This window comes from Anopheles aquasalis, chromosome 2, assembly GCF_943734665.1.
Source record: "Anopheles aquasalis chromosome 2, idAnoAquaMG_Q_19, whole genome shotgun sequence".
In the NCBI taxonomy this organism is placed as follows: domain Eukaryota; kingdom Metazoa; phylum Arthropoda; class Insecta; order Diptera; family Culicidae; genus Anopheles; species Anopheles aquasalis.
In genome coordinates, this window is record NC_064877.1 from 83,658,147 (window position 1) to 83,670,646 (window position 12,500).

The following is a 12,500-nucleotide window of genomic DNA, read 5'->3' on the forward strand; positions in this document are numbered from 1 at the left end:
TGTCGGAAAATTTCCGGCTTCCAACCCGGTGCGGGGGCCCCCCTTTTACCTGAGTAACCACCAGTGGCAGTTGTACTGCTCCTTACGGACACGCTTGCTGAACACATCGTACCGCCAGGCTTCAAGGGCGAGCGCAAACGGTAGAAACACCACCTTCTCCATGGCGAGCGAAAACAGGAAGTTGATGTCGTGCGCCGTATCATCGACGGACTTCTGGACGAGACCGAGGTTTTGCAGGTGCTTCGGAGATGCCACCGACAGTGAGATTGCGTCGCCAATTGCCTCATGGAACCCTGTGGTGCGTGTGCGAGAGCGATGCATTAGAAGAAAGTGCTTTAAGGGAGGTCAACGAGCTCGCGGAACGGCCTTGTCGATGTCGCACCTGGATTGGCACCATCGCGGAACACCTTCGGATTGTTGCGATAGTTGAGAAAGTACTGGATGTGCGCCATCTCGTGGTGCACGGTGATGAAATCTTTGTGCGTCACCTGCGTACACATCTTGATGCGGTAGTCCTTGCCGGTGCAAAAGTCCCAGGACGACGGTTGGCACAGGATCGGACGGTCCGGTGGTTGCGTTAGTATCGATGAGGCCCAAAAGTCGGGCGGCATCGTGGACATGTTCATCGAGACGAAGAACTCTTCGGCGATCTGGAACATTACCAGCGGATTGTAGCCCTGCTTCTGCATCTCGGGCGTCACCTCGAGAAAGCTACGACCCGGGTACGGTATCACAATGTCCAGTATGTTTTGCCAGCTCTGCCCATACATATCACCGAGAATGTGGTCTGGCAGAGGGGCATTTTTGTTGATTTTATCCGGTCCATAGAACTCACGCAGCTTACGCCGTACGTACGCGTGAATCATTTCGTACAGTGGCAAAATCTCACGCCAAACCTGTTCCATCTCTTCGCGGAAATTGCGCGATTCGTACGGAAACTGCCAGTAGGCGGAACCGTCCGTGAAATCTGTGGAGCGTAAAGACGGAATTGTAGGAGGTTTAAAAAAAAAAAAAGCAATCATTGGCTCTCGAAGAACAAACTTACTGTTGACACGTCCGGCGTGGTTCGTTAGATCTACTAGCTGTTCAAACAGATCGCGCATATTTCGTCCTGACTTCCGGCGCCACTCGAGCCATGTGTACTGCAGCTCATTCCAATCGCGACTCTTTGCCATTATCTACGGTGATTCAGTCCCCGCTCATTAGCAAGTTAATCAGCACCTAGTCTACGGGGGCTACTTACATCTTTCAGATGAGGCTGTAAGCGTAGACCACACTCGAACGGTTGCTCGTAGGCACAAATGGAGGCCCCATTGAAGATGGCCAGCATATCGTTCACTATGCGATTGTACTGCAATTGGTAAAACGCGGAGCGGAAACGACGATTTGCGATCACTTTACTTTAACAACCACGCGCGCTGGAATGGAAATTTGTTAACGGAACGGATACTCACTCGATCGAGCTGATCTGGTGGCAGGGCACTTGGACCGATTATTGACATCAAGCGCACCTGTCGGTACAGTTTGTCGTCGAATATTTTCGTTTGATCGATTCGTCGCATCTGGTCCCACAGGAGGCGCTGGAAATCGTTGTACCGTTGCTGTGCAGCCAGCTGTTTGGAGATGGGCAACGGGGGGAGCAGATGACCGTGAATAAATGAATGGAACCATTTTTTTTAATTCATCCCAACAGAGACGCCCTTAACTTTCCATCTTTTGAGTAAAAAATCATCAAAACAACAACTTCATAACAAGAAGTTCAATGTCACGTGGCCTATTCGTTTGCGTTTCCCATAAACCCACTAACCGGCGCATTCAAGTGACTCACTAATGCGCGGCATAATTGTTGGGTCTCATTTCAAAGTTCCGATGTGATGTGGAGGGCCTGGGAGTTCTGTGGTGCCGCACTCGCAGTGAAAAACCTTCTTTCTCGTGCCACACAAACAATGCTAATTCCCGCATCGTGAACACTGTTAGTCTCACCGACAGTGGAGGCGCCGCAGCTTCCACAGCCCCCGGTTCGTACTTTACCAAAACCACTAACGGTTGGTTGATGTCATCGAGTCGCAGTTCGAGCTAAGTCAATGTCAACTGCAGCAACACAAGTTTTACATCTTGCGATCCCCTCATTGACAGGATTTCCCACAACTTATTAACCCCAAAAAAAATATATTGGAAAATTAGAGAACATTAACTACCCTAAGGGAGAGTGCCTTTTCAACATTTTTCCCTGAATCCTGAACCTTTCAAGAATATTGTGTAAAATTTTTGAATCAATCGCAGTAAAACTGACAAATTTATACATTTTTGAAAATTATAGATCAAAAGACTTGCCCGTTTAAACGACGAACCCGGTTTGTTCATAGATCATTTTTTTTTTAACTTTAAAAATCAGCCACAAATCGAAAAATTGGACAATCTACAAAAACTCGACGGGGTTTCCTGGATAAACTTATAATTTAACAGAAAAGGGCCGATTTGCAAATTTCGGATGACCCATCACGCGGCTACCGGAAAAAGTATCTATGCGAAGCCACGTGTTCCTAAATTTGATAGCATAGCATAGCATATAAATCTACCCCAAAATAGAACTGAATATTCTTCAAAAGTTGTAGTTTAATATGCCATTCATCTGAAGAAAAAAAGTTGAACGGTTACGTCACAAAAAATCGACATAAATGATTCTTTTTCTGGTCAGAAATTACCGACACTCCCCTAAATACCTACCGCTTCCACCTGGGTCGCATCGTTGATGTTCGTTTCGAAGTTCCACTGGGCCGCCACATTCAGCGAGCACTCGAGTGAGCTCTTGCGATCGATTTCAGCCAGAAAGGATCTCAGCTTTTCCGTCTCCGCCCGGAAGCGACGCTCATTTTCCGCCCGAAAACGTTCCTCCTCTGGATTGCGGTAAGGATCGCGATAGCCTCCGGGGTCACCGGGGAACCGTGCTGGATCGCGAAAGGCAGGATCGTTCGCAGGGTATCGCTGATTTGGATCACGATAGGCCGGATCGCGATAGTTCGGATCACGAAAACCTGGATCCTGCTGACGGCCTCCTAAACCCGGATCATTGGGATTGTACGGGCGTGCATTCGGATTGTACCGATTACGGTCGTCCTCCCGGTTCGGAGTGTACGGTGTCCGGTCACGGTACAGCAGTGGGTTCTCTACATCCGACACGTACCCATTTGGATTCCGTTCACCCTGGCCACCACGGTACAGCAACGGATTGTCCACATCGGACACATACGGATTGGGACTGCGATCACCCGGGTATCGGGCTGGTCCGGTTCGCTGTTCCGGATCAAACCCGCGATTACCATCGTATCGGTTGCGATCGTTGAAGGAATAAGGCTGTAAAATAGGAATCAGAATTGCTCGTGGTCTTCCAACGGAATGCTACACTTCCTACGAACCGTATCAGGACGATCGCGCCGATCGTAGTCACTATTCGCACGACCTTGCGGTTGCTGCGGATAGTTTGGGCGTTCCCCTTGCTCCTCCTCCTCGTCATCATCACCGTCATAGGGTGGACCATAGCGTTCGCTTCGGCTACGATCGAACCCACCGTTCGCACCACTGACACCATTGTCACTCGGTGGTCCCCTTGGTGACGGTGGCTGCGCTGGTCCACCGTTAGCGAACGGTACCGCACGACCTCCGTCAACTCCTGATGGTGGCAACGGGGGTAAATTCAACTGTGGTTCGGGCTCACAATGGACGAATTGTGAGGACAGAAGCACCACAGACGTGGCGCAGCTTATCAGCACGGCAAACATTGTGCAATCGATCACCTTGGCTCAGGGCTGGCCGGTTCCGGTGTGTCTGTTGGTCTGGGAGGTTCTCAAAAAAACCAACTGGTAACAGTAACACTTTTCGGGTTGATTATGCTAATCACATGAGGGTTATGTTGTGTGTGGGCACCTTTTTTTCACTTTCACTTGGGATCTTAAATATTCATGGTTTCTACACCTACACTTTCGATTCACTTTCGTTTAAAAATTCATATTTTCCATAAGGTATCGCATACTTGCACGAAAATGTGTGAAGCGCCGAAGAGACACAGGTAAGAGTAATGCAAATTCACGGAACTGTGGATGAATTTTCTATGCCAGCATTAGTTCCAGTAATCAAAAAAGAATACATTACACTCTTAATGATGCGAGTAATTTATTCTTAAACTTAAATAAAATTTGGCAGGTTTGTTGCTTAAAATTGAAACGATTGAAATCACTTGAAACAGTTAAAGAAAACTCCAACGGCACTACCCAAACTCACATAAATATTCTTATAACATTCACAAACCACAAAATGATTCCAATTTTTTTTTAGATTACTCAAATTTTTGAAACTAAACGCACTGTTTTATTTATTTCACGTATTCAACTCAACAATATATCATGTACTTTCCACATTTGCCGCACAATTTTCGTTTTTTACATCTTCGTATAGCACCGTGTATCGGAAAATTAAATTGCTTTCATCAATATTGTTACATTCACTGTCGATACCTCACATACGATTTGCTAAGAACGTTTGCGAAACCTGTCCATCCGCGACGAACACCGGAACGAAACTGAAAGCTCCCCCAGACAACCAGTCCCTTCGGCATCCCTGCGGTGCCAATTTAGGGAATGCATCCCCCTACGGCTAGATCTACTCGGAAGTGTAAGTGGTCGCCAGACCGCTAGTCCCAACCACTCCATCGCGATTGTGTTGTGTGCGCTGAAAGCGGGGAAAATTTGGTTTCAAGTCCCCCCCCCCCCCCCTTCGCTCCTGCTGCTCGTGGGTTCGTGTAGTGTGCTAGCATTCAAATTAAGTGTCAAAGCGGGACAGCCGGTTAGAGCAACAGTTAGCCTCTGTGTGCCTCACGGTCATTTGATGGTTTTCTCGCAGCAGCAACCAAGCACAATTACAACGCAGCCACACATTGACGTGTGAGCTACGCTGCGCTACGACACAGGAGTGTGGAGATGGCGACTGGCTTCTAAGTGACTTCGTTCTTTTGCTTTCGTTGTGCTAGTGTTGGTGCTCGTGTGCAGCACACGTACAATGCTTACCAACACAGCAAAGTGTGTCGCACGCATGGAGACTCCCCACTCTCCCGGCTGCAAGTACCGTAGATGAGATAAGAATGGAAGCGATTGACGGGGTGAGCGCATGCTAATGAAAATTAAACTGAACGCGCATGACTCAAAGTGCAAAAAGCCAGTCCAGGCGCACGAGACGCAGCAGGTGGACCAAACACGCTGCAAACGGCCGACCGAACCCCACGCACGCAGCACACATCGTGACCCCTATCTGGGCGGGCTTGATACAGGTCATACGCGAGCGCCGCTGTGCCGTGGTCGTGGGAAAACGCTGGGAAACCTGGCGCTGCAAGTGCGATACGTGATAGCGGGGCCAATGTGCCCCACCACGCCTGCCTGGTCTCTCGCCTGCAGTACGGTCGCGCTCGGAACAATAAGATTCTTTCTGCGGTTTATCACTCCGCCTTCCATTCAAGACACCCCATGAGGCATTTGGCGGATGCCCAAAGGGTTGACAGACAAAGCAATAGAGGTAAAGGCAAAGAAAAACTGTCAACAAACTTTATGACCGTCCGGTGTATCACCCCCATCCCCTTCCGCTGCGAAGGTGACTCGTAGGACCATCGGCCACTGGTCAAGAGGTGGCCGTGAAAAAAAGGGGTTTGCGCGTGCCACCGTTTGAGCCCAGCGTAAAGGTGTGGTTACAATTGAATTTTACAACCTTACCCACTTTACTTGTCACCGAAATGTGTCATAAAAAATGGCCGCTACAGGCCACGATGGCCACGTAAGACTTCTACGCTACGACGAACGGGGTCGTCCATGAGTCAGAGGATTTATAGGATTGTGTCACCTCGGACGGGCCAATATTAGATAATGCATCGTTCAATGTCCACGCCATTGTCAAGAATGTTGGAGGAGCGATGGGTTTGAGTGAATTGTTTTACCCATTTTTGCGATTTTTTAAAACTTTGAAGGCTTTAAAAAATCTCAAGTTAAGGCGCGTTGGTCCCTTACAAAAGTACAGATGCTTTTACTATTTATAGACAAACGATCGCTGCTTCTAGCGTCACAGTACAATTCGCTGCACATCACCAACACGACATGTGCCTGTTAGACAGAAAGGTAATTTTCATTCTCATACTGTGCACCGTTACGCTGGTGTCCAGTCTCCTAGAGAATGGCTGCTGTTACGCAATCGTTAGCAACAGAACGCACGAGTTTCTGGTGCCGAGCGATATAATGGACCCGGGCGAGAATGACAGCATCTACGTGGTGGCATCGAAAAGCAGTGGATTCGCCAGCACCTGGAAGTTATCGCATCATCCGAAGCTGGGAAAACAATCAGTCATGTTCCAGAACCTCCGCACAAAGCAGTTTCTCTTCACTGGACAGTACAATCTACTTTATGCCAGGGATGATCCAACTGATGGCACCTCAGTCTATCTGCTACCGAAGGGAATACACGGAGGGCTTATAGGACAGAGGAAAACACCCAATTCAACGCTGGATTACGTTCGTACTGAAAAGTATCCCGGTTATGAACATGCGTTCGTGAAAAGTGGAAAAATCATAGAAAGGAGTTATTGGACGTTTATCAATCGACCTTGTATTTGTTAAAATCAGATTCAATGTGTGATAAAAGTGCCTTCCGAATTTTTGTTCTTCTTCGCGATCATCTGGTGCCCTATAGCCAGATACACACTGAAAGAAAGCAGAAAGAAAACGGTTAAGATATAAATTTTTTAAACATTGCGAACTCCGTACTAACTTTTAGTTTCCTCCCAGCCTACATGAGCTCCCAAACGCTCGTTCTCAACAACAAGCCAATCGTACAGCGGCTGGAAATACTCGATCAACGCATCAGCACTCATGCGACGCTCTCCAGTCAGGACTTCCATCGCATCTGGCCACGGCTTCGATGATCCCATCTCCAGCATCGCTTTAATGGCGTTTCCAGCCTCCGCGCTCTGATAGATATCACAATCGTTTAGCGTCTTAATCGGGTCTCCCTTCACGTACTCTCCTGCCTTCTCACATGCAGCCCGATGGAACTGGAACTGAATGATGAACGATACGAAATATCGCAGATACTCTATATCAGCCGACACATGGTACTTCGCTGGAGCATCTAGATCCGCCTCCGAACGGACGACCGGTGGCTCAATGCCGGAGTACTTCGAGCGCATCTCCCAGAACTTGCAGTTGTACTCTTCCGGCTTGATCTCTCCGCGGAAAATTCCCCAACGGTATTTATCAATCGTATAAGCGAACGGAAGGAACATCAACTTGGTCAATGCGGCAGTGTAGAACTGGTTAAGCTTCGATTCCTCATCCTGCACATAGTCCTTCAGCAGGCCAATCTTTTCCAAATGCTTCGGAGTGGATACGGAAAGCGAAAGGACATCTCCAACCGCCTCATGAAAACCGGGATTAGCTCCGTCCCGATAAACGCTTGGTAAGTGCTGATACTGCAGGAAATACTGCACGTGACCGAGCTCATGGTGAGCAGTGAAGAACTGATCCATTGTAACGCGGGTGCACTGCTTGATGCGCACGTCATCGGTTTTCGAAAACTCCCAGGCACTGGCATGGCACACGAGGTCCCTTCCGTCTTCCGGTTTCTCAAGGATACTCTTCTCCCAGAATGATCTGAAAGCAGCCGTCGAATTAAACAAGATGTAAGACAACACAACAACAAAACTGTTTACTTACTCTGGCAGCTTGGTCATGTTGAGCGACTGGAAGAATTCGTCACCCATCTCGAACATCTGAATCGGTGTGTAGCCTTGTCTCACCATCTCGTCCGTCACATCCAGCTGTTGACGATCGGGGAAGGGACTGGTGATGGCAGCCACGCCTGCCCAATCCTGAGCCCACATGTTACCGAGCAGGTGCATCGGAATGGGTCCCTTCTCCGAGACTATCTCATCACCGTAGTACTTTCGCAGCTGATAACGCACGTTAGCATGAATCTGTTCGTACAGTGGCCGCAGCTCTTCAATCACCGCATTGACCTGCTCCTCGAACGTTTCATCTTCGTACGCCTTCAGCCAGTATTCAGCGCCCGTCGGGTAATCTACAAAATGATATCTTATCTTACTCGCTCCATTTCCTTTTGTCTTTCGAGCCAGCGTGTATCAACTCAACTGTTCAACCTTGCCGCTTCTCCATTCAGGTCTACATAGGTTTGGAAATCATCTCTCGTCGGAGCACCGGCGGCATCGTACCACTGCTGCCAGTAGTATTTCAGCTCCTCCGGATCGCGGCTGTTTGCCAGTATCTCCGTCAGCTCCGGTTCCAGCGCCAAATCGCACTTGGTACGATCGTGATAGTCACACACCTTAACCTTGGCATAGTTGTCCTGCATCGCGTTAATCGCATCGAGCATACGGGCAAACTTATCCTCTGGCAGCGCAGCATAACCCAGGCTGGTCAGTTTCTTCACGCGTCGCTTCAGATCTTCGTCCTGGAAGCTCTCATAATCGTACTTGGCCAACGTTTCGGCCACATCCTTCCGAAAAGAAAAGCACAAACATTCGATCAGAGATTACGTAACAACACCGCAGAGGCTCCACCGGCCTCTTAACTCACTTTAAAGAACGCAGCATTCGTGGCCGCCACCTCGTTTTTCACCAGCAAGTTAGCATCGTTGATGTCCGACTCGTAGGCCCACTCCGCTTCGGTGCCAACATTGCGACGGCTCAGAATTTCCAACTCAATCTGTTCCACATACTGCAGCGCTTCATGCTCATCGTCAGAAGAACCACGTAGCGTGGCACCGTAGCCGCTGCTCACGAGCCCAAACACCACTAACAACACCGGAGCGATCCTCATGGTTAGATGAGGTAGGTTTCACCGCACGCACGAAACTGAACAGAATCTGCTCATTTGCATGCTCTTTTATAACGACTGGTTTCTTATCAGACGGGCTAAGATGGTCAAGGCATGGCGCATGTAGCGGGATGGCAAGCTTTCCAGTTTGCTTGTTTTGCATTTCCAATCGTTTTGCGATATCTCGAATGAATGAATTGCTTAATCAAACCACCTTATCATTTGGTGTTTTGATTGGTTTCTGTCGCACTTGAATAGGATCTAATCAGTGAAACAGATAATACGACAATATTATTTTTGTCAATTTAACGCTCCCTTCGTTGGCTGATCACTCAGCGCAATGAAAAGAAGGATATAAAGAGAATAAAAATAAAATACATGTTTAATATTGAAAGACATCGATGCCTTTTAAAATATTGGTTATATTCATGTAAGAGACTTCAATGACAGACAATGATACAAACAGCAACGCTCATACAAAAAAGTAAACACATTCTATGACCAAAATCAACATTTGTGCTTCTTGATAACAGTTTATTTTAACCAATTTCAAGCATCGAGCAACATGAGCATCAGGTCTTAGACGCACTCTGAAAGAGATAACAATGGAGATAATTAAATTGAAAATCAATATCTTCGCCATCCAATACGTACTATCAGACTCTTCCCAGCCAATGAAAGCTCCCAAACGCTCGTTCTCAACGACAAGCCAATCATACAACGGCTGGAAATACTCGATCAACGCATCAGCGCTCATGCGACGCTCTCCAGTCAGGACTTCCATCGCATCTGGCCACGGCTTCGATGATCCCATCTCCAGCATCGCTTTAATGGCGTTTCCAGCCTCCGCGCTCTGATAGATATCACAATCGTTCAGTGTCTTGATCGGGTCTCCCTTCACGTACTCTCCTGCCTTCTCGCAAGCGGCGCGATGGAACTGGAACTGAATGATGTATGACACAAAGTACCGCAGATACTCTACATCCGCCGATACGTGATACTTGGCTGGAGCATCCAGATCCGCCTCCGAACGAACCACCGGTGGCTCAATGCCAGAGTACTTCGAGCGCATTTCCCAGAACTTGCAGTTGTACTCTTCCGGTTTGATGTCTCCGCGGAAAATTCCCCAACGGTACTTATCAATCGTGTAAGCGAACGGCAAAAAGGCAAGCTTAGTCAAAGCTGAACGATAAAATTGATTCAATTTCGATTCCTCATCCTGTACGAAATCCTTTAGAAGACCAATTTTCTGTAAATGCTTCGGAGTTGAAACGGAGAGCGAAAGAACATCACCAACTGCTTCGTGGAATCCCGGGTTCGCACCGCCACGGTGCACACTCGGGAGATTCTGATACTGCAGATAGTACTGCACGTGTCCGAGCTCATGGTGAACCGTGAAAAACTGTTCCATCGTCACCCGAGTGCACTGCTTGATGCGCACGTCATCCTTTTTCGAGAAATCCCACGCACTAGCATGGCAAATCAAATCACGTCCATCGTCGGGCTTCTCAAGAATACTCTTCTCCCAGAAGGTTCTACAAACAAATTCGATTGTAACGGTCCGAATGACGGTGTCAGATGCATGTCAGTCACTACTTACTGTGGCAGCTTCGTCATGTTGAGCGACTGGAAGAACTCATCGCCCATCTCGAACATCTGGATTGGGTTGTATCCTTGAGCGACCATTTCGTCCGTCACATCCAATAGCTGACGGTCCCCGAATGGGCTCGTGATATCAGCAATCTGTTCCCATCCCTGCGCCCACATGTTACCGAGCAGATGCATCGGAATTGGTCCTCGTTCGGAAACAACATCCTCACCGTAAAACTCCCTCAACCGATAACGAACGTAACCGTGAATCTGCTCGTAAAACGGTCTCAGCTCTTCGATTACAGCGTCCACTTGTTCCTCGAACGTTTCATCTTCGTACGCACTGAGCCACGACTCGGCGCCGGATTCGTAATCTATGACAATGATAAGCAACGTGATCAATCACACTTCCTTCCATGTGATCTATAAATACTCAACTGTTCAGTGCAGCGGCCTCTCTGTTCAGCTCAACGTAGGTTTGGAAATCCTCTCGTGTTGGTGCTCCGGCCGCATCGTACCACTGCTGCCAGTAGTATTTCAGCTCCTCCGGATCGCGGCTGTTTGCCAGTATCTCCGTCAGCTCCGGTTCCAGTGCCAAATCGCACTTGGTGCGATCGTGATAATCACAAACCTTAATCTTAGCATAATTCTCCTTCATGTTGTTGATGGCATCTAGCATACGGGTAAACTTATCCTCCGGCAAAGCTGAGTAGCCCAAGCCGATCAGTTTCTTCACGCGCCGTTTAAGATCCTCATCTTGGAAGCTCTCGTAGTCGTATTGGGAAAGATGTTCGGCCACACTCTGCAATATGAACTTCATTAGCTTCTTTGCCGATGCTTTGTGCTGCCACCAAACATTTGCTACCTTAAAGAATGCTGCATTTTCGGTGGCCACCTCGTTCTTCACATCCAGGTTGTCCGGCGTTATGTTCGAGTCGTACGCCCAGTTGGCTTCACTAGCTGCATTTCGGCGAGCAAGAATTTCCGTTTCGAGTGTTTCCAAGTAAGCGAAAGCTTCCTCCTCTTCAACCTCGAACCGTGGTACGATTCCACCGCTCACGTGACACACCAGCCCAACACAAGCCACCAATAAAACGATACCGAGCTTCATCTTTGAAGATCTATCACTACGAAAGTGATACTGAACTGGAGCTGCGATTTCGATTGCGTTTTTATTCAAATTGTTTATCGTAACCGAGGCTCCGGTGGTGATAAGACGGGGGCCCATACTATCAAGAGAGTGTGTAAAAATATGACACTCTGTCTATTACACAATCGGCACTCTTACTATCTGCCAGACTGCTGATAATAGGATTGAATATTCATTACACACAATAACTACGTCTTAGGTGGAGAAGATGAACAGGAGCTCTAGAGATAAGAGCGATTGTATTTAGATTCTTCATCAAAATAGCAGCATGAAGTGATATTTTTTTGTGTGGATTTTATTGATTGTCAATCAGAGGGTCTGTGCTCTCGAAATTCTGCTTCCGAGAACCGTCGCGTGTCATAGATGATGTAAAGCGTGCGATATAACATTTCGATAAATTATAGGATCTTATGAAATGTTAGCTTCGGATGCAACTATGATGTTTTACATTCTGAAATGAAACAGAACATTTTGTAAGGTATTAGTTGATATTCTAAAAGCTCCCCACCGTCGAGTACTTACTGTCAGTTGCTTCCCATCCTACATGCGCACCGATGGCTTTGTTCTCCTTGATCAACCACTGGTAAAGCGGCTGGAAGTATTCGATCAGCGCATCGGCACTCATTTTACGCTGTCCCGTTAGCACTTCCATCGCATCGGGCCACGGTTTCGATGATCCTAAGGCAAGCATAGCCTTAAGTGCATTGCCCGCCTCCGCGCTCTGGTAGATGTCACAGTTGTTCACCGTCTTCTCCGGATCACCCCTCACGTACTGGCCAGCCTTTTCGCATGCGGCGCGATGGAACTGGAACTGAATGATGAACGATACGAAATATCGCAGATACTCTACATCAGATGAAACGTGGTACTTGGCAGCGGCATCGAAATCATCCTCG

The 12,500-nt window shown here is 48.0% G+C and overlaps 2 protein-coding genes across 3 annotated transcripts in view; both read right to left on the minus strand.

Annotated features, from left to right (window-relative positions):
* LOC126572512 (angiotensin-converting enzyme-like) overlaps positions 1 to 11,565 on the minus strand; it is an 11,755-nt gene extending 190 nt beyond the window's left edge. Inside the window, exons 1-15 of one of the 2 annotated variants that reach the window (XM_050231887.1) lie at positions 11,320 to 11,565; positions 10,893 to 11,256; positions 10,465 to 10,828; positions 9,959 to 10,399; positions 8,625 to 8,862; positions 8,181 to 8,544; positions 7,746 to 8,109; positions 6,802 to 7,682; positions 3,417 to 3,799; positions 2,728 to 3,354; positions 1,455 to 1,613; positions 1,244 to 1,351; positions 1,046 to 1,178; positions 383 to 967; positions 50 to 293 (exon numbers count right to left, since the gene is read on the minus strand). In XM_050231887.1, the coding sequence (XP_050087844.1) occupies positions 50 to 293; positions 383 to 967; positions 1,046 to 1,178; positions 1,244 to 1,351; positions 1,455 to 1,613; positions 2,728 to 3,354; positions 3,417 to 3,799; positions 6,802 to 7,682; positions 7,746 to 8,109; positions 8,181 to 8,544; positions 8,625 to 8,862; positions 9,959 to 10,399; positions 10,465 to 10,828; positions 10,893 to 11,256; positions 11,320 to 11,565 (5,501 nt within the window). Of the gene's footprint in view, positions 1 to 49; positions 294 to 382; positions 968 to 1,045; positions 1,179 to 1,243; positions 1,352 to 1,454; positions 1,614 to 2,727; positions 3,355 to 3,416; positions 3,800 to 6,530; positions 6,735 to 6,801; positions 7,683 to 7,745; positions 8,110 to 8,180; positions 8,545 to 8,624; positions 8,882 to 9,958; positions 10,400 to 10,464; positions 10,829 to 10,892; positions 11,257 to 11,319 lie in introns of those variants that run through there. The other variant, XM_050231886.1, reaches the window with a different exon arrangement.
* Positions 11,566 to 11,819: 254 nt separating this feature from the next.
* The window catches only part of LOC126581129 (angiotensin-converting enzyme-like), an 8,221-nt gene continuing 7,540 nt past the window's right edge, over positions 11,820 to 12,500 (minus strand). The window contains exons 9-10 of the mRNA XM_050244600.1: positions 12,127 to 12,500; positions 11,820 to 12,055 (exon numbers count right to left, since the gene is read on the minus strand). The exon at positions 12,127 to 12,500 is cut by the window's right edge and continues 507 nt beyond it. Coding sequence (XP_050100557.1) covers positions 12,039 to 12,055; positions 12,127 to 12,500 — 391 coding nt within the window. The 3' untranslated portion in view covers positions 11,820 to 12,038. The remainder of the gene's footprint in view (positions 12,056 to 12,126) is intronic.